Raw genomic sequence first — 24,882 nt, 5'->3', positions numbered from 1 at the left:
GCCCTCCCTCCGGGCCGGCCGGGGCTGCTGCCTGCCCAGGTCCTCTGACCCGGGGGGATGTGCGGGGGCCCTGCCCTTTGCCCGCCACAGGCAGCTCCTGCCACCGAGGGAGGGTCTGGCAGGCAGGCAGCCCCGGCCCTCGGTGCGACTCGGCGCAGTAGCTGCCGTCCCTCAGCTTTGCCCTTGAGCCAGAGGTTCCTGTGGACCGTCAGGCCCAGCGGGCAGCCCAGGACAGCCAGCAGGACTCAGCCTGCCCTCCGGACCCCCCCATTTCAGGCTCCCCTCCAAGGGCGCCGCCCTAGGGGCTGGGGCTACCCACTCAGCATCTGCTCTGGCATTTCACAGGTGAGAACACAGGGGCCAAGCAGCTGCCAGGCCAGCTCCCGCCCTGTGGGCCCCGGCGCTGGTTTGGCTCCCGCTCCCCTCCTGCAGCATCTCTGAGGCTGGCAGGGACACAGCTGCTCCTGGGGGCGTCCAGGGCCAGCTCTGGGGGCGGAAGCAGCTTTGGGGCCCCTGCCAGTGATAGTGGCAGGAGGGGCTGAAGCCCCGAGCGGGGGCAGCAGGAGGTAGCACCCCACTCGGAGGCTGGGCCTGAGCTGGAGACTGCACCACCCGTGATCTCCGAGTGTGCAGAGGAGACCTCAGCACCCCGTGTCAGCTGTCCTGGCAGAGCAGGGCCAGGCCTCCAGGTGGTTTATTATTTACGGTTGATAATGAAACTTTGTTGTGTGCCGTGCTTTTCACACCAATTCTTAGTTTTTCCATGTGAAATAAATTAAGATTCAAAATGACAAAGTTATCGTTAAGGAGGCACATTGGGCAATAGAAAGAGCATTTTTGTCTGAAATGGGAAACAAAAGTCAAAATAAAAAGGTATGAGGAAACTATAATAGGTTGCGAAAATCACAAACAGTTTTGGGGACGAGGAGTGATGTGGAGGGAGGGCCCGGGAAGGCCGGGCCAGGCAGATTGTCCCAGAACTGGCTCCTCCCGCCCGGGTTTTGGACATTCCCATCTTCTCTTCACCAGCTTGGCCGGGTGGGGAGCCTCAGCCCGATGTGGCAGGGACGGGCCCAGGGGGACCCCTGGGAGCTGGAGCTGCCCCGGGGGGCAGGAGCTGCTGCCAGACCGCCCCCCTGGGGTTGTCTCTGGCATTGGGGCCCCTGGGCGGACCTCCCCCCCCAACAAGGACAAGCCTGCAGGCTCGCGGGCAGCAGGAGCCCAGGCTAGGGTGGCCGAGCTACCGGGGCTGAGCTGAACCCCCTTCGGGTCCTGGGGGGCAGCGCAGCGCCCACGACCCGCCCCGCCCCCCGGAGCCTGCACAGCCGGGGATTTAGAAAGGAGTTTGTCTAATGGGCCCTACAAGACGGCCCCTTCCGCTGGCGCCCGGGCGAGTCCTGGGGAGGCCGGGGGCTCTGCCCAGCAGCGGGGCCGCAGGGCCTTGCGGAAGACAGCGCGGAACTCGGCGTTGAAGACCGTGTAGACGGCGGGGTTGAGCGCGCTGTTGACGTAGCCGAGCCAGGTGACGGCGCGGACCAGGCGCGCGGGCACAGCGCAGGCGGGACAGAGCGCGCGGGTGACGTGCACCACGAAGAAGGGCGTCCAGCAGAGCAGGAAGGCGCCTGCGGGGGTGGCCGTGAGGGGCCCGCGCGGGCCCTGCGCCCACCTCCCCTCGCCCGCCACCCCAGGGCGGGGACCCACCGACCACCACGGGCAGGACCCTCATGGCCTTGCGCTCTCGGCCGGGGATCTTGGCGCGCGTCCTCCTGCGAGCGGGCGTCGGGGGCGGGTCCGGGGGTGGATCCGGGGGAGCTGGAGGCGGGTCTGGGGGCGACGGGGGTGAGCCCCGGGATGAATCCGGAGATGAGGCTGGGGAAGGGTCTGGGGGTAGATCTGGGGGCTTAGGGGGCGGGGACGGGGGCGCCAAGGGTGAATCCGGGGGCGGTGGGGACGCCAGGGAAGGGTCCCGGAGCGGGTCTGGGGGCGCCGGGGACGCCGGGGGCGCTGGGGGTGGGGCCAGGGGAGGGGCCGTGGGCGCTGGGGGGGGCGCGCCCCTGCAGCTTGGCGCGTCGCGCTTCCCGCCAGCGCCGCAGGCCCCGGAACGTGGCCCAGTAGAGCAGCAGCATGAGCGGGCAGGGCAGGAAGAAGGAGCACACGGACGAGTAGACGACGTAGTCGCGGTCCTCCAGGCGGCACACGGCCGGGTCGCGGTCCGGCGCGTCGTTGAGGCCGCAGAGCACGGGCGCCGCCACCGCCGCCGCCAGCAGCCACGTGGTGCCGATGAGCAGCAGCTGGCGGCGGCCCCGGCTCCGGCCGTGGTAGCGCAGCGGCACCGTCACGGCCACGAACCTGCGGGGCGCGCGGTGAGAGCGGCCGTGCGCGGCCGGGCCGGGGACGCGGGGCGGCGGGAGGGACCCACCTGTCCACGCTGATGGCGCAGAGATTGAAGATGGAGGCGGTGCACAGCATGACGTCCACGGCCAGCAGCGCGTCGCAGAGACCGGGGCTCAGGCGCCACACGCCGCCCTGCACCTGGGCGCGGGAACGAGGGCGCAGCGACAGTCACGAGGCCCATTGAGGTGCCGTCGAAGGCCGCGCCCAGGAGGCTGCTCAGCCACCTGGGGCCTTGCTGACCCCACTTTATGGGGGAGCTCGGGAAAGAACAAGTACCAGAGGGGAAACGAGCAGCTGGGGTCCCTGCCACACACACCCAGAGGGCAGGGAGGGGTCGTGCACATGCGCCCCCCTCTCGGTCTTCTCAGGGCTTGGAAGTGGGGGGCCCTGGGTAGATCCCCTGGAATGGACAAGAGGAGGCGCGGCCCTGAGGACTCTGATCACTGCTCAGAGGAGGGGGGCCCTGTGGACCGGCCAGGGGCACCCCAGTCCCAGGCTGGCAGCACCCTACTCAGTCCTGGAGCCCCAAACCCCACACCTCTGTGGGCGACTCAGCGACTTTGAAATTACTTCACTTCTGTAAAATGAGGGCGGTGATCACAACCACTTCAGAAATTGTCCCGAGCATCAGGAGTTAAGGATACAGAGATCTGGGCACAGGGCCAGACCCTCCCCCAAGGACAAAGGAGCAGTCCCCCCCTTCTAAATCCCCTCCCGCTGAGGGACGATTAGAAGCTTAAGAGTCATCTCAGTGACGTCAGTCCACGACTCCCGAGGGGTGGAAGGTCATGTGTCCTTGCCCCACTGGCCTCTGCCCCAGCATTGGCCTGGACTCATCGGGGCCACCTTAGGAAACCCCAGGACCCCTCCCCCTGCAGTCCAGGGCAGCGTGTCCCCAACCCGGCCTTAAGCGGCTTTTCTCTGCCCAAACCGCCCAGCAGACCGCGCCTGGCACCATTGCAGACCCACCCGGCCAGACCTGGTCTAGGGCTGGAGGCTCCCGAGTGGGGGGTTCTCCCCAGGGTCTCCGCCCTCCCCCCCACACACACACACCCGCCCCTGCCCTGGGACCCCACCGTCGGGCCCAGGCTCCCCTGCCTCCACCAGCCGAGTCAGCATGCAGAGGCCTTCCGTGGTGTGTGCGGGTGTGTTGGTTCCTGGACAGACGTGCTGGGGACGGGGTGTAGGGGTGTGTGTGTGCGCGCGCGCCTGGGGGGAGCCAGGGTTAAGGGGCTGAACTTGCAGCTGCCTGTCTGCCCACTCGGCCCCTTGGGGGCTGAGCTGGGGGGTGGACTTGTCTGGCAGTCGCGTGTTCCTGCGGTCCCCGGCTGCAAGGACAGCGCCGTCCCTTGAGTAGCGGACGCTGAGACAGAGCCGGCGGGGCAGACGGACGACAGACAGCAAAGCGGGGCGGAGGGAGGGCGCGGGAGCCAGAGGGGACAGGCGCGGGGTCCTTGCAGCCGCCGCGGCCTGGGCAGCCAAGGGCAGGCGGGTGGGGCCTCTGCGGCCTCGCCGGGGACCCGGAGGGTGAGGGGGCGCGGACGCGGCTCACCTCCGAGTACACGAAGAGCGGCAGCACCAGCAGCGCGAGGAGGAGGTCGGCGGCCGCCAGGCTCACGATGAAGTAGTTGGTCGGCGTCCGCAGGGCGCGCTCGGCCGCCACGCTGGCGCACACGAGCGAGTTCCCCGCGAGCACCGCGCCGATGAGCAGCGCGCCCCCCGCCAGCGCCGCCGCGCTCGGCCCCGGGGCCCCCGCGCCCGCCTCGCGCCCCACCGGCAGCCCGCCCGCGTCCGCCGCGCTGCGGTTCCCCATGGCGCTCCGGCCCCGGCGCCCGGCGGCGTCAGCACCGCGGACAGCGCCCCGCGCGCGCCCACTCCCCGCGGGACCGGGTGGTTCGCCGGGTGTCTGCGCGGCTTGGGCTCTGCGGCGCGGAGACACCGCGAGCGGCACGGGCGGGTGTGCGGGGCCGACCGAGCGGACCGGGGAGAGGCACCTGCTCCGGCCGACGCACGGCGCCCCCTCCGCTCCCCCCGACGGCCTGAGGGCGCCGCGCCCGCCCGCTCCCTCCACCCGAGAGCGTCCCGCGCCCGCTCCCGCCTGCCGCCCCACGCAGCCCGAGGCCAGGCGTTTCCTGTCTTCCCCTGGGGGACCCAGACCCAGGGTCCCCTGGCGCGCACGCGCCGCAGCTCGCCCCTCCTCTGTACCTTCCGACCTCCACTTGGATACCCCGGCAGTGACCCAGGGTCCCGATCCCGGACCCCGCACCCCACCCTGCAGCAGCCTCTTGTCTTCCGCTCCCGAGACCACGAGCCGTCGCCCCTCTCCGCCGCAGCCTCCGCCCGGCCCCAAGCGGAGGCGGCGCGGGCCGTGGTCGCCTCCTGGCGCCGTCCCTCCTCCCGCCCCTCCACGTCCAGGGCAGGCAGTGCCGGGTCAACCCGCGGGCTCTGTGAGTCCATCCCCGCCGCGCCTCCCCAGCCTGCGACCCCCAGCGCGCTCTGCGCCCCCTGACCCTCGGGCTCCCTGTCCCAGAGAATTAAAACACCCAGTAGTGACTGAGCTAATTGCTGTGGTTCTCCGTCCCTTTTAGACGGTTTCTCTTTCTTCACGAAGGAAAGCGAAGCCCCCAAAGGAGAACTCTCCCAGCTGCCACCCAAAATCCTCCCCCTCCCCGCAGCCGGCCACGCCCCCTCCCTGGTCCCAGCGCTCGTGGGAGGAACCAGGACGCTGGCCAGGGGCTGACAGAGAGGAGGGGTTGGAACCAGATTCTTCACGCTGACGTGAAGTCAGCAAGGCCTGAGAGACCTCCTGTCCCCTGTCACCAAAGCGAGTCAGCCAAGCCTCACTCTGCAGGACCATCTGAGAGGAGGGGGCATCTTGTCCCCCTAATTTTAGTTTCCAGCCCCTTCACTCTGGAAGAGCAGGAGAGCTCCAGATGGGCACTGGTTTTTCCTGGTAATCCAGGATTCTTTCACAGATGTCAGAGGACAGAGGAGCCAGCTTGACGGACCCTCACCAGACAGCGTGTTAAGGAGAAAACCAGGACTCACTGGGCAAAACCCGGGAGGTCTGAGATCTGGGCGTCTGTGTCCAGTCGTGTCCAACACCCCCATCCCTTTAGTGCAGACAGTAAGGAGGCAGGCAGGCTTCTCCCTTGTAAGAGAACTCACGATACAAGTGACTGGGGCAGTAGGAAGTCTCTTCCCTCACAGGACAGAAATCCAGGACAGTGGGGACTGCAGCCCGGCTCCTCGTGCAGCTTGCTGGGGCCAGGGTGGGGTGCAAGGACCTGGGCCTCAAAACCTGGGGTGTGCGTGTTCTGATTGCTGGTCACTGTGTTGGATCAGCCGCTTCCGATCGCTGGGGCCACCGTTCCAGCCCCCTCATGGACAGTGGGCAGAGGACTCTTAAAGAGGCAGGGCCTTGTTTTCTCTCTCTTTCCAGTCCCTACAAGGGAGCAAAATAGTTTGGAAAAGTCACAGGTTGCTGGCTCTGGTTTTCAATAACAGCAACAACAAACCCTAGTGATCCCAGAGGAGTGAGAGAACAGGATTTCCAGACTTACAACAACCTAATACTCAGAATGTCCAGTTCTCAACAACAACAAAAAAATTGCAAAACGTACAAAGAAACAGGAAAGTGTGGCATATTCACAATAGAAAAAGAATTTGCCAGAAACCATCCCTTGAGAAGCTCATACATTAGAACCATTAGTCAAAGATTTGTAATCCACCATCTTAAATATGTTAAATTAGCTAAAGGTATCCATATGCAAAACACTAAAGGAAATTAGAAAACCATTGATGGGATAAAATAAAGAGACGGAAATTATTTAAAAAGAGCCAAACTGAAATCTTTGACAGCAAAGTACAGCAACTGAAATGAAAAACCATTGAATGGATTCAACAGCATATTTTGACAGGCAGAAGAAAGGATCAGCAAATTTGAAGAGAAGACGATTGAAATTATTCAGTGTGAGCAGCAGACAGAAAAAATAACAAAGAAAAAGGAACAGAGCCTGAGGGATCTGGGGGCCCATTCAGGGCACCAACCTCAGCATTGTGAGTCCCAGGAGGAAAAGAGAGAGAAACGAGGCCAAAGAAAGTATTTGGAAAAAAAAAAAAAAGGCCTAAAATACCCCAAATCAAATGAAAGACATAAATATACACATCCAGGAAGCTCAATGATCTCTAAGCAGGATAGACTCTTAAGATATCTACACAAAGAAACACTATAGAGAAATTGTCAAAATCTGAAGACAAAGAGATTTTGAAAGCAGCAAGAGAGAAGCAGCTTGTCACATACAAGGCGTGCTGGTTTGGAGCCATGCACCCCAGAAAAGCATGTCCTCACACTTAATCCATCCCTATGACTGTGAACCCATTGTAAGTAGCACCTTTTGATGAGGTTTTCAGTTAAGGTGTGGACCAATTGAAAGAAGATGGGTCTTAATCCTCTTGCTGGAGTCCTTTCTTACAGGATGGAATTCAGACAGATCTAGAGGGGAATCCATGAGAAGCAAGAAGCTGAAGGTCAACAGAACCTGAAAGAGAAGGAAGAGGCTGCCACGTGACAGGGGAGCCCAGGACCGAGGGTCACCAGCAGCCAGCCGAGAACTCGGGTCTTCAGGAAGAAAGCGTTGCTTTGCTGACACCTGGAATTGGACTCCTCCTAGCCTCAAAACCGTGAGCCAGTGATTCCCACTGTTTGCCAAGACATTGAATGGTATTTGCTTTAGCAACAAGGAAACTAAAACACAAGGCATATTTTTTTTCCCATATACCATTCTGTTGTCAACTCTCTGTCCCAGTGTTATACCTTAGAAGTGATCTAATGAAGACCTACCCTAAATGGGCAAGGTCACACCTCTAGGAAATGATGTAATCAAAAGCTCTTGCCTACACTTGGGTGGGTCACATCTCCAGGAAAACAACCTAATCGAAAGGTCCTACCCTCATAAAAAGACTGATAAGTCTGCTCCCACAAGATTGCTTAAAGAGCATGGATTTGTGGGGACATAATAGATTGAAACCAGCACACTGTTTAATAGTTGTTCTTGTGGAGAGACTGATTCCTGGAGCCTCCTGCTCTATCATCTTCCCCCAAATCTCTCTATTCTGCTGCTGTTGGGTGGAGTATTCTATATATGTCTATTAAGTCTAGTTGGTTAATAAGTGTTCTTGAAGTCCTCTATTTCCTCATCAATCTTCTGCTTGACATTCTTTCAAGAATTGAACATTGTATATTGAAGTTTCCAACTATTATTTCAGAATTATCTATTTCTCCCGTGAATTGTTCATTTTTGCTTCATATGTTTTTGAAGCTTTGTTGTAAGGTGCATACATGTTTATGACCATTATATCTTCTTGCTGGATTGTACTTTTTGTCCATATATAATACCCTTCTTGTAATCTTTTTTTAACTTATAGTCTATTTTGTCTGAGAATAATATAGCCACTTTGGCTCTCTTTCAATTACTGCTTGCCTGGAATATCTTTTTCCACACTTTTACTTCCAAGCTCTTAGTGTCGTGTATCTAAAGTGAATCTCTTGTAGACAGCATAGAGATAGATCATGCTTTTTAATCTTATCTACCAATATCTGCAAAGGTAAGTTTAATCCATTGACATTTAAGGTAATAACTGGAAGAATTACCTCTGCCATTAAACTATTGGTTTTCTGTATGTCGTGTATGTTTGTTGTTCAATGATTCCATTGGTTCCTTTTTTGTATTTAGTTCCTTTTTCTGTAGGGTAACAATTTGTTTCCCTTCTTTCTTTTTCTCCATGTTTTTTAGTTAATATCTTAGTGGCTACCTTTGTAAATAAAATCAATATCTTGAACTAATGATAACCTAGTTCTGCTAGTACCAACCTAGTTTCAGTGGTACACACATCCTCTACTCCTATCTCTCCATCCCTCCTCCTGTATGGTCATTAACACAGTTTGAAAATGTTACTTTACACATTTGCCTGTTAAGTCATTTAGGAAGAAAAAACAGTTACAAAACAAAAATATAATACAGGATTTTATATTTACCTATGTAGACACCTTTATCAGTGTCTATTTCTTCTTATAGCTTTGAATTCCTGTCTAGTGTCCTTTTATTTCAGCCCAAAGGACTCCCTTTAGCATTTCTCATAGGGAAGGTCTTCTGCTAAGGACCTCTTTCGGCTTTTGTTTATATGTAAATGTCTTAATTTCTCTTTTTTAAAATTCTGATCTCTTGCGTTTACTTTTTTTTTTACACTTTTATTTTGAAATGTAACATATATACGTAACAGTGATAACTTTCAAAGTACAATTTAACAAGTAGCTATAGAGCAAATTTCAAAGAATGTTATGGGTTACAGTTCTACCATTTCAGTTATTTCCTTCTAGCTAATCTAGTACCCTAGCATCTAAAAAAATTTATATAAAGATTCAGTATTCATAATCTTTGTTAAATCCTATCTTGTCTGTTGCTACCCCCTCCTCTCATTTAATCACTTTCTCGATCTTCAGGGGTGTCTAGGCAGTGACCACCCTAACTTGTTCATGTTGAAAAGGGGTGACAAGTTTATGTGGAAGGGGGATGCATCTAATCGTTGTTCTTAAAAAGGCTGTTGCCTCTGGATTTTAGGACTTGTCTGGCATAGGAACACCCTGGGGATTCAAGTTTCTGAGACATAAATTTAGTGAGTGAATCTTTATAGAATCTCAGATAGGAACCCCGGTATTTCAGGACTACTGTTGGTTAGGGCTTGGCATACTGTGGACATTTGGGATATCTAGCTGGAGCTTGTATAAGAGAAACCTCCAGGATAGTCTCTTGACCCCATTTGAAATCTCTTAGCCACTGAAACCTTGTTTTGTTATCGTTTGTGCCAGTTTGAAGGTATTATGTCCCCCAAAATGCCATTATCTTTGATGCAGTTGTGTGTGAGCAGACATATTAGTGTTAATTACATTGTAATTCTTGAGTGTTTCCATGGAGGTGTGCCCCACCCAACTGTGGGTGATGACTAGTTAGATAATTTCCATGGAGGTGTGGTCCTGCCCATTCACCATGGGCCTTGATTAGTTCACTAGAGCACTACAGAAGCTCAGACAGAAGGAGGGAGCTTGCTACAGCCCAGAGGGACTCTTTGAAGAATGCACAGGAGCTGAGAGAGGAGCTGCAGTTTACAGAGACATTTTGGAGACGGCCTTTGAAAGCAGACTTTTGCTCCAGAGAAGCTAAGAGAGGATAAATGCCCCAAGAGCGACTGAGAGTGACATTTTGGAGAGAAACTGAAGCCTAGAGAGGAACGTCCTGGGAGAAAGCCATTTTGAAACCAGAACTTCGGAGCAGATGCCAGCCACGTGCCTTCCCAGATAACAGAGGTTTTCTGGACACCACTGGCCATCCTCCAGTGAAGGTACCCGATTTTCAGTGACTTACCTTGGGCATTTTATGGCCTTAAGACTATAACTTTGTAACCAAGTAACTCCCATTATAAAAGCCAATCCATCTCTGGTGTTTTGCATTCCAGCAGCATTCACAAACTAGAACACTGTTCTTTTCCCCCTTTTGGTCAAGAAGGCATTTTCAATCCCTCGATGCCAGGGCCAGGCTCGTTCCTGGGAGTTGTGTCCCACATAGGGGGAGGGTAATGAATTTATTTGCCAAGTTGGGCTTAGAGAGAGACAGGCCACAAGAGAGATGGAAATTTTAAAAAGGAACTAAACAGGCTACCAGAGGAGACGACCACAATAACCAAAATGAAAAATTCCCAAGAAGGTTTCAACAGCAGATTGGATCTAATCAACCAACAAACCAACCAACCAACCAACAAAAAATCCAGCACATTGGAGCTGACAGAAGAAAGAATCAGTGAACGTGAATAAAAAACAATTGAAATGAGTCAGGCTGAGAAGAAAAAAGAAAAAAGAATTATAAAAAGTGAGAATAGCCTGAGGGATCTGTGGGACACCAGCAAGCATACAAATACGCATATTGGGAGTCCCAGAGGAAAAGAAAGAGAGAAAGGGACAGAAGGAACAGTCAAAGAAATAATGACAGAAAAATTCCCAAATATGGCAAAAGACAAAAATATGCACATCCAAGAGCCCAGAGAACACCAACTAGAATAAACTTGCAGAGAAATATGCCACATAGTGATCAAGCTGTTGAATGTGAAAGACAAGAAGAGAGCTCTGAAAGCTGCAAGCAAAAAGTAATGAATTACGTGCAGGGGACTCCCAATTAGACTGAGTGTTGATTTCTCATCAGAAACCGTGTAGGCAAGAAGGTAGTGGGTGAAAATACTTAGAGTGCTGAGAGAAAACAACCAAGAACATTATATCAGGTGAGATTTTCTTTCGAAAATGAGTAAGAGATTAAGTCACTTCCAGATGAACAAATGATGAGGAGTTGGTCCCACTAGATCTGCCCACAAGTCATGCTAAAGGGAGCTCTTCCACTGAAAGGAAAAGATGCTAGATAGTGGATCAAAGTGGCATAAAAAAATAAAGACCTATTGTAAAGGTAACCATATGGGTAATTATAAAAGCTAGTACTCACAGAGGAGGAGCTCAATAAATGTCATTCCCCCCGCTTTGTTCCCTTTGCCATCACAGCCCAAAGATGGATGCTCCTTGAAGACAGAGACAATGTCTATATCCTCAGCACACATTAAAGAGCTTGACACATTGAAAAAAAAAAAAAAAAAGCCAGTACTTTTTGGTCTGGAACCCCCACTTCTTACTTCCAGCAGGGGCTAAAATGCAAATGCATAGAAAGTAAGGATAATTCCATGGTTTGGGACATACAATGTACAAAGATATAACTGGTACCAAGTACAAAAAATGGTGGGGGATGGATGAGTGTAGGAAGAATGTGTGTGTGCTATTGAAGTCAAGTTGGTACCAAATCCAACATGACTGTTATACACTTAGGAAGTTTAAATGGTAACCACGAGGAAAACTTATGAAAAATGTATCCAGAAAACAAAGAGAAGGGGCTAAATATGATACAAAAAAATCAAATAAATATAAAAGTAGGCATAACAGAAGAATTGAGGGCAAAAAAGGTGTGAGACTTACAAAGACTAAATAGCAAAGTGACAGAAGAAACTCTGTGTTATTAGTAATGACTTTAAATGTAAAGGGATTAAACTCTCCAGTCAAAAGGCAGAGATTAGCAGAATGGACAAAAAAAGCATGACCCAGCTCTATGCTGTCTGCAAGAGACTTACCTTAAAGTCAAAGATACAAGTAGGTTGAAAGTGAAAGACTGGAAAAAATATACCATGCAAGTAGTAACCAAAAGAGAGGTGGGTGGCTATACTAATATCAGATGAAACAGTCTTTAAGTCAAAAGCTATTATGAGGGACAGAGAAAGTCATTATATACTGATAAAGGGGTCATTTAATCAAGAAGATGTAACAATTAAGAATTTATATACACCTAACAGCAGAGCCCTAAAATATGTGAAGCAAATACTGACAGATTTGAAGGGAGAAACAGAATTCTACATTAACAGTATGAGAGTTTAATACACCACTTTCAATAATGGATAGACTATATAGACAGAAGATCAATAAGGAAATAGAAGACTTGAGTGACACTCTAAACCAACTAGACCCAACAGACGTATTTAGAATACTCCACCCTACAGCAACCAATTATGCATTCTTCTCAGGTGCACACAGTTCATTCTCCAAGATAGACCTTATCTTAGGTCACAAAAGAAGTCTCAATAAATTTACAAATATTGAAATAATTCATTATATCTTTTCCAACCACAATGGAATGAAGCTGGAAATCAACAACAGAGGGAGAAATGGAAAATGCAAAATATGTGGAAATTAAACAGCATACTCTTTAGCAAACAATGGGTTAAAGAGGAAATCACAAGGAAAATTAGGAAGTATCTTGAGGAGAACAAAAATGAAAACACAACATACCAAAACTTCTGGGATGCAGCAAAGGCAGTGCTGAGCAGGAAATGTACAGCTCTAAAAGCTTACATTAAAAAAAGAAGAAATATTTCAAATCAGAGACCTAACCTCAAAACTAGAAGTACTAGGAAAAGAAGAAAAAACTAAACCCAAAGTGAAGAGAAGGAAGGAAATAGCAAAGATAGAGTGGAGATAAATGAAATGGAGGATGATAAACAACCAATAGAGAGAATCAACAAACCAAAAGTTGGTTCTGGGAAAAGATCAAGAAAATTGACAAACATTTAGCTAGAATGACAAAGGAAAAAAGAGAGAGGACACAAATCTGAAATGATAAGAGCGGACATAACTAACAACCCCACTGAAATAAAAAGGATTGTAAGAGGATGCTATGAACAACTGTACACCAACAAATCAGAAAACCCCGATGGAATGGACAAATTCCTAGGAACACAAAAACTACCTACACCGACTCAAGAAGAAATAGAAAATCTTAACAATCCAATAACTAGGTAAGAGATTGAATCAGTAATCAAAAAGTTCCTGACAAAGAAAAGCTCAGGACAAGATGATTTCACAGGGGAATTTTACCAAACATTTCAAGAATAATTAACACAAATCTCGCTCAAACTCTTCCAAAAAATTGAAGAGGAGGGAACACTCCCTAATTCATTCTACAAGCCCAATATGACCCTCACACAAAGTCAGATAAAGATACTACAAGAAAAGAAAATTACAGACTAATCTCCCTAATGAATATAGATGCAAAAATCCTGAACAAAATACTAGCAAACTGAATCCAACAGCACATGAAAAGAATTCTACACCAATTATGATCAAGCAGGATTTATCCCAGGTAGCCAGGGTAGTTCAACATAAGAAAACCAATCAATGTAATACACCACATTTATCAGAATGGAGGGGAAAAAAAAAAAACATGATCATTTCAATTGCTGCAGAAAAGGCATTTGACAAAACCCACCACCCCTTCTTGATAAAAACACACAGGAAACTAGAAATAGAGGGAAATGTTCTCAACGTGACAAAGGCATATATGAAACAGCCACTGCTAACATCCCGCTTGATGGTGAAAGACTGAGCACTTTCCCTCTAAGATCAGCAACAAGGCACGGATGTCCCCTGTCACCACTGTTAGTCAACATTGTACTGGAAGCTCTTGACAGAACAATTAGGCAAGAAGAAAAATAAAAAGCATCCAATTTAGAGAGGGAGAAATAAAATTTTTCCTGTTTGCAGATGACATGATACAGAAGATCTTGAAAAATCTACAATAAGACTTCTAGAGCTAATAAATGAATTCAGCAAAGTGATGAGGTATGAGAGCAGAAACCCCAAATCAGTAGTGTTTCTATACACTAGGAATGAACAACCAGAAGAAGAAATCAAGAAAAAAAATTCCATTTACAATAGCAATTAAAAGAATCAAATATATAGGAATAAATCTAACCAAGGATGTAAAGGATTTGTCTATAGAAAACTATAAAACATTGCTAAAAGAAATCAAAGACCTAAAAAAATGGAAGGGCCTTCAGTGTTCATGGATTGGAAGACTAAATATTGTTAAGATCTCTATTCTACCCAAAGCAGTTTATAGATTCAATGCAATCCCAATCAAAATTCCAACAACCATCTTTTCAGAAATGGAAAAGCACATCATCAAATTTATATAGAAGGGTAAGTTGCCCTGAATAGCCAAAGCTATCTTGGAAAAAAATGAAGTTGGAGGAATCATATTTCCCAGTCTTAAAACTTAGTACAGATCCTCAGTAATCAAATATGCTTGGTACTGGCACAAGGACAGACTATAGACCAATGGAATAGAATTGAGAGCTCAGAAATTAACCCTTATATTTATGTCAGATTTTTGACAAGGGGGCATTGACACTCAATTGGGAAAGAATATTCTGTTCAACAAATGGTTCTAGGAAAACTGGATCTCCATTTGGTGGGCCCCTACCTCACACCATGTATAAAAATCAACTCAAAATGGATCAAAGAACTAAACATAAGAGCCAGAATGATAAAACTCCTAGAAGAAAACATAGGGAAGCATCTTCAGGACCTTGTGTTAGACAATTCTTTCTTAGACTTTGCACCCAAAGCACAAGCAACAAAAGAAAAAAATAGATAAATGGGATCTCATCAAAATTAAAAACTTTTGTGAATCAAAGTATTTCATGAAAGTAAAATGATAACTCACACAGTGGGACAAAACATTTTGAAACCTCATATCCGATAAGGGTTTACTATTAGACTATATATAAAAAAACCTACAACTCAACAACAAAAAGATGAACAACGCAATTAAAAAATAGGCAAAGTGATTGTATACTTTGGATGGTTTGTCTGGTGTGAGAATATATCTCAATAAAACTGCATTAAAAAAATGAGCTGAAGCCTTGGACAGACATTTTTCCATAGAAGATAAACAAATGGCCAGTAAGCCCATGAAAAGATGCTCAACATCATTAGCCATCAGGGAAATGCAAATCAAAACAATGAGATTTGAGTTCCCAAAATGGAAAATTACAAGTGTTGGAGAGGATGTGTAGAAGCAGGTGCCGCTGCTGCGGCAGACAACAGGCAGTTCCTCAGAAAGCTAAGGATAGAATTACCAATGCCCTGGCAGTGCCAAAGGAATTGAAAGCAGGAACTTCAGCAGATATTTTCACAGCGATGTTCACAATTGCCAAAAGATGGAAGCAACCTGAGTGTCCATCACCCGATGAACGGATAAGGAAGATGTATAAACACACAATGGAACATTAGTCACTATAAAAGGGATAAATTTCTGATACATGTGACAACATGGATGAAACCTGCAGACATTATGCTGAATGAAATAAGCCAGACACAAAAGGACAAATATTATATGATCTCACTGATATTAAACAATTTAAAAAGGCAAACTCTCAGAGTCAGAATCTAGAATATAAGTTACTAGGGGACGGTGTGGGGATAGAGAATAGGGAATTCAGGCTTAAAATGCACAGAATTTTTATTTTGGTAATGGATGGTGGTGATAGTAGCACAACACTGTGAATGTAATTAACAGCAGTGATTTACATATTTGAATGTGGTTAAAAGGGGAAGTTTTAGGTTGTATATATGTAAATAGAATAATTTAAAAAAAACAACATAGAACTATACAACACAAACAGTGAACCCTAAGTTAAACCATGGACTATAGGCAGCAGTACATTCATAAAAATTTCATCAATTGTAACAAATGTACCAAACTAATGCATGGTACCCATATCCACACCCTGTAATATTTCTGTAAACCCACAACTTCTCTAATAAAAAAAATTCACACAGAATTGCAAAGGGTCCTGTGTATCCTAAACAATCTTCAAGAGGAAAAAAATGTGGACTCACACTTTCTAATTTCAATATTTACTACAAAGTTACAGTATTAAACCAATGGGTGCAGGCATACGAATAGACAAATAGTCACATGGAATAGAGTGGAGAGTCCAGAGTTAAAACCACACGTCTATGACCAGTTAACTTTTGACAGGGAAGCTAAGCCCATCCAATGGGGAAAGAATAGTCTCGTCAACGAATGGTGCTGGGGCAACTGGAATTTCACATGCGAAAGAATAAACGTGGACCCTACCTCTCACAAAAAAGAACTACTGTTTCATATCTGAGTTTACTCAAATTTGTAGGTTATTTATTGATTTCAGGAGAAGGGGCTTTGGAAAGTCTAACGTTAATAAATCCCGTATGCACCACCTCCCTTCGCAGCTCCAGCCTTAAATAGGCTCAGGCCTCTCCCGTCTGGGAAAATAAAAATGAAAAAGCCGGTGAAATCATTTTAACCCGCTCTCCCTGCGGCTCTCCCTCCCCACACCTGTCTCACTCTGCCCCCCGCCCCAGATCACTCGTAGCCCCGGGCCGAGCCCCCCACTCCGCCCCCCGCCTCTGCGAGCTCGGCCCCTGCTGGGCGCCAACGGGGCGTCCGTGGCTCCCGGCCCCCCCCCCCTTCTCCGTCCGGACCCGGCCAGCCCTGGGCGCCTTCCACCTCCCACCCGCCCCTTCTGCCGTCGGGGTCGCCTGCCCGCTGGCCGGGGGCGTCTGGGCTGGGCTCTCGCCCCCACGGCGGCCCGCTCGAGCTCCACGCTTTGCACATGCTGTTCTCTCTGCCTGCACCGAACGACGCCCCGTGGCTGTCTGTCCTTCCTCCCTCCCGAAACCTCCCCGGGCCCGCCTGTCCCCTCCCCGGCTGCAACCCCCCCTCCCCAAGCCCGCCGAGGGGCGCCGATGCGGCGGAGGCGGCGGACGGCCGCCGCGGCGACAGCTGGGGGGGCGGCCCTGACCTTCCCGCGCGATCGATGGGGCGCGGCCGGGGCTGCGCGGAGCCGGGGCGGAAGCCCGACTCCCCCGGCCCCCTCGGAGCCCCCCCACGGGTCCGTCGCTATAAAAGGGCCGCGCGGGGCTTGGGCAACGGCTGCGAGCGCTCAGCACCGCCGCGACGCCTCCGCTATGGGCTCCCCGGCCGCCGCGCTCCTGCTGCTGCTGCTGCTGCTCGACGGCCCCGCCGCGCGCCCCGCAGCCCCCAGGTGGGCGCCCGCCCGCCCGGCCCTGCGCCCCTCGGACCCACCCGGCCTGGCCCTGACCCCGCCCGCCGCCTCCCCCAGGGCCCGGCGGCACTCGGACGGGGCGTTCACGAGCGAGCTCAGCCGCCTGCGAGAGAGCGCGCAGCTGCAGCGGCTGCTCCAGGGCCTGGTGGGAAAGCGCAGGTGAGGGCGGCCCCGGGGCTGCTCCTGGGAGGGGCAGAGAAGGACCCGTGGGGTGGGGGCGTCCCGAGATGGGAGGCCTGGCCTGGCTGCAGCCGCCCTCCCAGCCAGCGCTGCCCCACTCGTCTCCCACGGCGGGTCCTAATTTTGACTGGGGTGGGGGACAGCGAGCAGGACGCAGAGAACCGCACGGTGCCCGCAGCGCCCTCCGGGGGCCAGCTCTGCCTGCTGTGGTCCCGCGCCCGCCCGCAGGCCTGGTGAGCACACCCTCTCACCCCCACCGCGGAGGGGCTGCTCCCCCACACCTGCCCTCCAAGACCCCTGGGGGCCCGTCCCTTCCGTGGCAGGAGTGGACGGGGTGGGGGGCAGGTGGGCCGGGCAGGTGAACAAGGGGGGCGGGGGTCTCCAGCTTCGAGTCCCCTTCATGCGGCTCATCTCTGCAGGACTCCGCTGAGGGACCCCCTGGATGGGGCCTGGCCTCCCGGGTTACCTTCCAGGCCGGGGATCCAGATTTTGGAGCCAGTTTCAGGGGACAACTAAAGGAACCCGAGGACCAGATGATGTGAAGAAGTAACTTCTCCATCCACCAATGCCAGGGCCGATGCTGATGGGGTGGGCAGGGGGCTTGCACTGACAACAATCAATAAAGGAGGAACAGGACCCGCGCCTGAGCTCTCTGTCCCTGGGCGCCGCAGCCCCCGTCTGGCCCTGGCCGTGCCACTGCCCTTTAAGCCTGGGAGGTGGTGCCACTGTCTCCTCTTCCCGCTTCCTTATTCCTTGTCGCCAGCATCAGCGCCACCTCCCTCCCCTCCACTGAGCTCCCGGGGGTCTCCCGTCCACACCCTGGGGTTCCACTAAGCAGCTCAGGAGTCAGGTGGGGCTCTGGACCCCTCCTCCCTGGGGCTACATGACCAAGGTGTAAGGAGCAAGTGGGGGCGCTCTGAGGGGGGTCCCTGAGGAGGCTCTGTGGGCAGGAAGAGGGAGGGGCTGCGTGACCTGCTGCCCGACAAGCCTGTGACCCTGGGAGGGGGGAGGGCCGTCGTACCCCCAGGAGGTGCTGGAACCATCGGGGGCAGGGGACGGGCGTTGCGAGCGACAAGGCGGGCACAAGAAGCTGCCGCTGAGCCAGGGGCAGGCAGGTGTGGCCCCGTCCAGAGAGGAGAGAACCAGGTGCTGCTGGGACAGGGGGAGGGGCACAAAGGCTCAGGGGGGTGGGCTCCCCCCACATCATTACCACCCCCCCCCCCCCGTTCTACGTTGTGGCCTCACCCCAGCTGCTGACCTGCGGGGGGAGGGCCTGGGCCAAGGGGCCTCACCCTGACCCCCTTCCTGCAGAGTCAGGGCCCTTGGAGACCCAGAGACCCTTCCCAGGAGCTCAGCTGCCCTGTCCCCATCACTTTGGCCCTGCCCAGCCCACCTGGAGGAAGTGACTTGTTTCTGGGACTAGAAGGGGTCCCCGGGACACCCAGAGCCTCTTCCCTCCCAACCTGTAGGTGCAGGGAGGAGGGCTGCCCTAGAAGGGGTCTGGATCCACGCCGGGGCCTTTGGAACTCTGCCCAGGGGGGTTCCAGGAGGAGAGAAATAGGCAAGCAGGTGGGCAGGCTGGGGGTGGGGGTAAAGCAAACCCGGGGGGGCAAAGGCAGGACCCCAGCCCCAGCCCTGCTCCAGCCCCTGTCCCAGCCCCTTCCCCTTGCCCTACCCCATCCCCTGCCCTAGCCCCCGTCTCTGCCCCTTCCCCTATCCCAGGCCTGCCCCAGCCTCTGCCCCAGCCCCTTCCCCTGCCTCCGCCTCCGCCCAGCCCGAGCCCCTCTCCGCCCTCAGGGAGTCTGGGCCCTGCCCGGCCGTGTCCCCCGGCGGCTGGCGGGAGCCCCCTTGGCGGAGGCGGCTGTCAAGGGCCATAAAGCGGGGCGGCGCCTGGCAGGAGCGAAGGTCGCTGGGCGGACGCTGCCGGCTCAGGAGCCCCGAGGGTCGGCGCCCGGCGCGGCGGCCGCCATGGAGGCGCGGGTCCTGCTGCTACCGCTGCTGGCCGGGCTGCTCGGCGGGGCCCCGGGGGCCCGGGCCCAGGGTAGGCGGGGGCCGGGGGCGGGGAGGGCGCGGGCCTGGGCGCGGGGCCGGCACCCACCCTCCTGTCGCGCAGCCTGCTCCGTGAGCCAGACCGTCCTCGAGATCGAGGAAAACACGCATCGCCCTGGGCCCCTGGTCGACATCGACGTCCCCTCCGGCCAGCAGGTGACCCTGGGGCCCTCGTCCACCCCCTTCGCATTTCGGATCGAGGAGAACCGGCTGTATCTCAACGTGACTCCAGATTATGAGGTGCCGGCCGCGGGCTGGGTGGGGCGACCCCGGGGCGGCAGAGGGCTCCGCGCCCCCAGGCAGCCTGCGACCCTCTCAGGCCCCAGAGCTTGGCTGGGGGGCCCCTGCTTCCCCTGACTCCCGCCTTCCGTCTGCAGGAGCACCCCGTGCTGCAGGCGCACCTGGAGTGCAGGAGGGGGGACGCCGTGGTGAGTGACGCCGTCAGACCCGGGAGGCCCGACCGCGCCCCGAGCCTCTCTTTCCTGGGCTCCGGCTCCCCCACCGCAGCGTCCCTGCGCAGAGCCCCGCGTGGCCTCCTTTCTCCCCCCACTCAAAGCTGCCGCCCCCCCCCCCACCGCCCGCGCCCGGCCCCTCCGCCCCCCGCCTCTTCCCGGACCCCGCCGCCCCCTCCTCGGGCCTGCACGAGCCCCTCACCCCCACTCCACACGGCCTGGTGCGGACCCCGCTTGAATTATCTTTTAAATTTTCATGAAGAAAAATTTCAAATGCACAAAATAGAATAGCGCAGCGGCCCCTGCCCCGTGAGGACCCCTCCCCGCGGCGCCGGTTCCTCCGCGGCTGTTTCAGGCCCAGCGCAGGGGCTCCGGTCCCACTTGCCTCCTAAGGTCCCTTCACAAGTCTTGCTCGAATGGGGACCCAAGGAAGGGCCACAGGGCGCGACAGGTGGTTTCTCGGAGTGGCTTTTGGTTAGAAGCCCCCTCCTCCTTTGAAATCTGTTCTGAAGGCCATTGTTGGGCCGGGTTTGCCCAGTGGAGCGTTTGCTGGTTGCCCCGAGGCCCCTGCCGTAAGCTGCTGGCTCACACGCCCCTTCTCGCGGAGGGCCTGCGGGTGCACCGGGTGGTGGGACGCAGCAGCCCAGCAGCCCCGACGCCCCCGGCCAAGGCTGGTGGGAGGGCCGGGCCGGGCTGATGGCCGCGCTTGCCGCCCCAGGTCACGCAGCTGAGGTTGTTCGTGATGGTGCTGGACGTCAACGACAACCCGCCCGTCCTCTCCTTCGTGAACAAGACAGTGAACGTCAGTGAGGCGAGTCCACGCCGGCCACGCGGAGGGGAGGCCACGGGCCTGGGCTCACGGGGGTCGGGCGTGTGGCCGGAACGAGCCCTCTGCCCCCCAGGACACGAAAGTGAACTCCATCGTCATCCCGGAGACAGAACTGGAGGCCAAGGACCCCGACAAGGATGACATCTTGTTCTACACCCTCCAGGAGGAGACCCCAGTCCGTGCTGCCCGCCCGCCCCCGTGCTGACCCCCCGCTTCTCTGCTCCCCCCCACCAAGTCTCAGGCCGTGTGCCCTCCCCTCCAGGGCGCTGGGGACTTCTTCTCCCTGGTGGGTGCAAACCGCCCGGCCCTCAGGCTGGACCGGACGCTCGACTTCGACAGGTGCCCGGCCATGTCCTTCCGGCTGCTGGTGCGGGTGAGCGGGGCACCTGCCTGGGTCCAGGGCTCTCAGGCCCCGTCTGCGCTGCGCCCCCCAAGCTCCAGCTCCCCGGGCTGACACTGAGGCCCGGCTGTTCCAGGACACGCAGGAGGAAGGCGTGGTGCCCAGCCACACGGCCACGGCCTCGCTGACCCTGGCAGTGCTGCCCGCCGACCTGCGGCCCCCCTGGTTCCTGCCCTGCATCTACGCGGACGCCCACGTCTGCCTCCAGGCCCAGTACCAAGGGGCCGTGCCCACAGGGCACCGACTGGTACAAGGGCCAGGCTGGGTGGGGGCGCCTGCGGGCGGGCTGCGGTCAAGGGTGGGGTTGAGTTGGGGTCACTGAAGGGTCAGGGGGTGCTCTGTTGTCATTTTCAAACAAACGTGAAAGTCTCTCTGCGAGTGATCTCTCCCGACCGGGCACTGGGGGCCCAGCGGGCCTCAGCGACCCTCACATGGGTTGATTAGGATCTTTGCAAACTGGCATCGGTAAGGGCTGGAGCAGAGCCTCCGACGCCTGTCCTGGGGCAGGCAGGGTTGCCCGCCTCCCTCCTCAGCCTCTCCCGGGGTCCCAGCTGCACGACCCCAGAGGGGCCCCCGGCTCAGCTCACGCCGTCCGCCCTGCAGCCTGCCGCCCTCATCCTGCACCCAGGGCCCGTCTATGCAGTGGACGGGGACCGGGGCATCAACCAGCCCATCCTCTACAGCATCGTGGGTGGTGAGTGGGGCCTGGCATGCCAACCCCAGGCCCTCCCTGGGCAGCAGAAGTCCCCGGGGGATGCAAGGGGCCCCGGCTGAACCCTGGCCTCCCGCCTGCCCAGGGAACGACGCCGGGACATTCGCCATGGACAGGGACTCGGGCAACCTCACCATGGCCAGCAGCATCCCCAGCCCCACGACCTTCAGCCTGCTGGTCGAGGTGGGGCCGGTGCGGGGCTGTGGAGCAGGGGCCCTGGCGCCCTCGGCCTCTGCAGACCTCCTGTCGCTGCTGTCCCCTCCCAGGGCAAGCAGGCCGACCTCGCCCGCTACTCGGTGACCCAGGTCACCGTGGAGGCCCGCGCGGCCGCCGGGAGCCCGCCCCGCTTCCCCCAGGGCCTGTACCGCGGCGCCGTGGCCCTCGGCACCGGAGCTGGCCAGGCCATCAGGGACGCCGCCGACCCCTCCCAGCCTCTGAGGCTTCAGGCCCAGGACCCGGACTTCCCGGTACGTGTCCCGCCTGCGCGGAGACCCGGCCTGCCTGTCCCGGAATCCCACGGCCCTGCCCGGTCCCCGGCTCGGCCTGGCCTCCTGGGTGTGTGCGGGTGTGTGTGGGCATGGGGACAGCCTGGGTCCTCACGGCTCCTGGGCCCGGCCTGCGTCCAGGACATCAACTCGGCCATCACGTACAGAGTGACCAACCTCTCGGAGTTCCGGATGGAGGGGGAGCTGGTGGTGACGGCTGCCAGGCTGGAGCACGCTGGCCTCTTCTACGCCGAGGTGAGGGGCGGGCAGGGCCAGCCGGAGGGGCTGGGCCACAGGAGGGCACTGAGGGACGAGCCCCCAACCCGTCTCAGGTCGAGGCCAAGAACACGGTGACCTTGGGCACTGCAGCCACAGTCATTGAAGTTCAGGTTTGGGAACAGGAGCCCCCCACCACAGGAGAGCCTACAGGTGAGCCCCCACTAGACCCTCAGGCCCCCCAGGTGGCTCCTGGCTCTGGAGGGGCATGTGGGCCGTGCCCTTGGAGCAGGTACTTGGGGGCTGAGGCCCAAGCCCTGTCCCTGGCCCCCCAGGCTCCCCCACATCCCCAGAGACCGGAAGGACACCTGGGCTCTCGAGCACCACTGCGGAAGCCCCCAGCCCCCCCAGGCCCTCTCAGGGACCCTCCACCACCAGCTCTGGGGGGGCCACTGGCCCACGTCCACCACCTCCTGCCTCGCCTACACCTGGGGGGCCCCCCAGTGCGGGAACAAGCACCTCCTCCCCATCAGCCACGTCAAGTGGGGGCTCAGCGCCAACCCCAAAGCCAGGAACCTCTCAGCCGATGCCCCCTGGGCCCAGCAGGACCCCCAGGCCCTCAGGTACCTCCCTAAACCCATCTGCCCTGGAGTTGCCCTAACCCGACCCCTTCGAGACTCACGACCCTGGGGAGGGGGAAATGCTGTGGGGCAGAGTTGGCCTGAGGCGCCCCCACGGTCAAGACAACCCAGGAACCTGCAGGGGGCGCTGGGCAGGGCTGGGTGGAGACAGACAGACAGACAGGTCCTGGGGGTTCCATGAGGTGAACTGGGGGAGGAATGTGGAGAGCAGGGCAGGTGCAGATTTGGGGTCCAGGGAGCCCACAGTTCCCAGGCCAGTCACCCCTGACCCAGCACTGCCTGCGTGACTTCCTGCCGGGCTCAGACCCCATCCCTCCCTTCTGGAGCCCCGGCACTCCCCGTCCTACCCGAGCGCTCGGCTCCAGGAGGCCTGCCTTGTTTCCGGGTGTCCTGGAGCCTGGAACGGGCTGTGCGGGGAGAGCTTGGGTGCACCAACGGCCACGGGTGATGCTGCTCTTGCCAGAGGCGCCAGGGGTCGGGGGAGGCAGCACAGCCGGGGATGGCGCTGTGGGCGGCCACGCTGAGGACCGGCGCTTCTCGGTGGCGGAGATGGCGGCACTCGGTGGGGTGCTGGGCGCGCTGCTGCTGCTGGCCATCATCGCCCTCGTGGTGCTCGTCCACAAGCACCACGGCCATCGCCTCAGGTGCTGCGCCGGCAAAGCTCTGGTGAGTCCCTGGGGAGCTGAAGACCGGACAGGTGGGGAGAGGGCAGAGAAGATAAGGGGCCAGGGGTGGGAGAGCCAGGGAGACCATGGAGGAGAGGGGAGATGCAGCATGGAGAGGAGGTCCGCCTGGAGAGAGACCAGTGAACCAGAAAGGGAAGAGGCAAGGGGCAGGGGGCGGGGCAGGGCAGGGTGGGGGGTCCCTGGGAGTCCGGGAGCTCCTGAGGCCTGCGGCCCGCCCTGGCTGACGCCTTCGCCCCCCAGGAGCCCCAGCCAGGCGGCTATGACAACCAGGCCTTCTCCGACGGCAAGGCCAGCTGGGCGCCCGCCCCGAGCCCTGCCCCGGCCGAAGCCCCGCCCGCGCCCCCCGAGCCCGCGGCCCCCGCGCCCCCCAGCCCCGCGTCGGCCCACGCCCCGGGGTCCCCGGCGGCGGCCCGGGCCGGGGGCAGCCCCGCGGCCATGAGGTCTATCCTGACCAAGGAGCGGCGGCCCGAGGGCGGCTACAAGGCCGTGTGGTTCGGCGAGGACATCGGGGCCGAGGCCGACGTGGTGATCCTCAACGAGCCGGCCCGAGACGGGGACGACGCCGGCGACTCGGGGAGCGAGGGCAGCGGCGCCGAGGACGCCCCCGACGCGGACTCCACCGACATCTAGCGCGCCCCTGAGGCGCGCCGCCCCCTCCCTCCAGCCGCGCGGAATAAAGCGACACTTTCTCACCCGGACCGAGGCCTCCGGCCGGCGCCTGGGGGTCGGGCTTGGGCGGGGGGGCGCCCGACGCGGCCCATTCGCTCCCGCCCTCGACGGAGGCGGGTTTGGGGTGGGGTGGGATCGGGGCGGGCGGGGCGTCCGGACACCACCTGCCGCCGCCGCCCCGGCCTTCCCGAGGCCTCGCCCCGCTGCGCGGCCGGAAGAGCCTCTCGGGGTCCAAACACAGCCCCCAGCGGGGCAGGGCCCTGAACAGGGGTCTCGGCGCCTCCTCCCCCGGCTTTGATCCTCCCCCTGCGGACTCCACGTGGACATTCCTCGCCTGGGGAGCCGCCCCCAAACCCCAAGGAAGACTCACATCCGGGGAGGGGTCTCGGGGACTTTCCTGGGGGCCACAATCTCCTCCCAAAGTGTCTGTGGAGCACAGAGGGTCACGCGACACCCTGGGGCCGCCGTCCGACTGTGACAGCAGCGGGGGGCTGCAGGCCACGACCCGAGGGCACACGGGAGGCCAGGCCCGAGTCTGCGGCGGGGGGCGCCTTGGGGCTGCGCGCGGAGGGCACAGGACCCCTCCGCGGGCCTCTCGGGGGCAAACGCCGGCCAGACTTGGGGGTGGTCGTCGGCGTTT

General features: G+C 56.7%; 3 protein-coding genes across 4 annotated transcripts; 2 read left to right on the top strand and 1 right to left on the bottom strand.

Annotated features, from left to right (window-relative positions):
• Positions 1-965: 965 nt before the first annotated feature.
• On the bottom strand, positions 966-4,207 carry DRD4 (dopamine receptor D4). Its single transcript, XM_037840307.1, has 5 exons — positions 3,947-4,207; positions 2,420-2,532; positions 1,967-2,349; positions 1,702-1,809; positions 966-1,622 (listed from the first exon to the last, which is right to left on the bottom strand). Exons 1-5 carry the CDS (start codon positions 4,205-4,207, stop codon positions 1,360-1,362), a joined length of 1,128 nt encoding a protein of 375 aa, XP_037696235.1. The 3' UTR covers positions 966-1,359.
• On the top strand, positions 4,206-17,619 carry SCT (secretin). The gene is made up of 4 exons (XM_037838294.1): positions 4,206-4,841; positions 16,220-17,082; positions 17,187-17,336; positions 17,523-17,619. Exons 1-4 carry the CDS (start codon positions 4,206-4,208, stop codon positions 17,617-17,619), a joined length of 1,746 nt encoding a protein of 581 aa, XP_037694222.1.
• A 1,403-nt stretch (positions 17,620-19,022) lies between these two features.
• On the top strand, positions 19,023-24,264 carry CDHR5 (cadherin related family member 5). Of its 2 annotated transcripts, none has more exons than XM_037840635.1 (15): positions 19,023-19,144; positions 19,217-19,392; positions 19,530-19,580; positions 20,323-20,415; positions 20,507-20,608; positions 20,696-20,806; positions 20,910-21,080; positions 21,437-21,527; positions 21,631-21,728; positions 21,812-22,012; positions 22,172-22,285; positions 22,363-22,459; positions 22,582-22,869; positions 23,351-23,553; positions 23,814-24,264. In XM_037840635.1, the coding sequence occupies exons 1-15, from the start codon at positions 19,072-19,074 to the stop codon at positions 24,201-24,203; spliced, it is 2,259 nt and encodes a 752-aa protein (XP_037696563.1). In that variant the 5' UTR covers positions 19,023-19,071; the 3' UTR covers positions 24,204-24,264. The 2 variants fall into 2 exon arrangements, with proteins under 2 accessions (XP_037696563.1, XP_037696564.1); XM_037840636.1 differs by having other exon boundaries at positions 22,685-22,869; positions 23,814-24,149.
• The last annotated feature ends 618 nt before the right edge of the window (positions 24,265-24,882 follow it).

This window comes from Choloepus didactylus, chromosome 6 (genome assembly GCF_015220235.1).
Source record: "Choloepus didactylus isolate mChoDid1 chromosome 6, mChoDid1.pri, whole genome shotgun sequence".
Classification (NCBI taxonomy): domain Eukaryota; kingdom Metazoa; phylum Chordata; class Mammalia; order Pilosa; family Megalonychidae; genus Choloepus; species Choloepus didactylus.
The sequence above is the reverse complement of the archived record's forward strand: the minus strand, read 5'-3'. Positions and strand labels throughout refer to the sequence as shown.

Excerpts from the sequence above, each read along its gene's own strand:
- SCT (XM_037838294.1), top strand. The coding sequence starts at position 4,206 with ATGGCGCTCCGGCCCCGGCGCCCGGCGGCGTCAGCACCGCGGACAGCG. Across the intron at positions 4,842-16,219 it reads CGGGTCAACCCGCGGGCTCT|ATCACTCGTAGCCCCGGGCC; the intron begins GTGAGTCCATCC and ends CCCCCGCCCCAG. Across the intron at positions 17,083-17,186 it reads GGCCTGGTGGGAAAGCGCAG|CCAGCGCTGCCCCACTCGTC; the intron begins GTGAGGGCGGCC and ends CCGCCCTCCCAG.
- DRD4 (XM_037840307.1), bottom strand. The coding sequence starts at position 4,207 with ATGGGGAACCGCAGCGCGGCGGACGCGGGCGGGCTGCCGGTGGGGCGC. Across the intron at positions 2,533-3,946 it reads CGCTCTTCGTGTACTCGGAG|GTGCAGGGCGGCGTGTGGCG; the intron begins GTGAGCCGCGTC and ends TCCCGCGCCCAG. Across the intron at positions 1,623-1,701 it reads GGTCCTGCCCGTGGTGGTCG|GCGCCTTCCTGCTCTGCTGG; the intron begins GTGGGTCCCCGC and ends CCACCCCCGCAG.
- CDHR5 (XM_037840635.1), top strand. The coding sequence starts at position 19,072 with ATGGAGGCGCGGGTCCTGCTGCTACCGCTGCTGGCCGGGCTGCTCGGC. Across the intron at positions 19,581-20,322 it reads GCAGGAGGGGGGACGCCGTG|GTCACGCAGCTGAGGTTGTT; the intron begins GTGAGTGACGCC and ends TTGCCGCCCCAG. Across the intron at positions 20,807-20,909 it reads CCTTCCGGCTGCTGGTGCGG|GACACGCAGGAGGAAGGCGT; the intron begins GTGAGCGGGGCA and ends CGGCTGTTCCAG.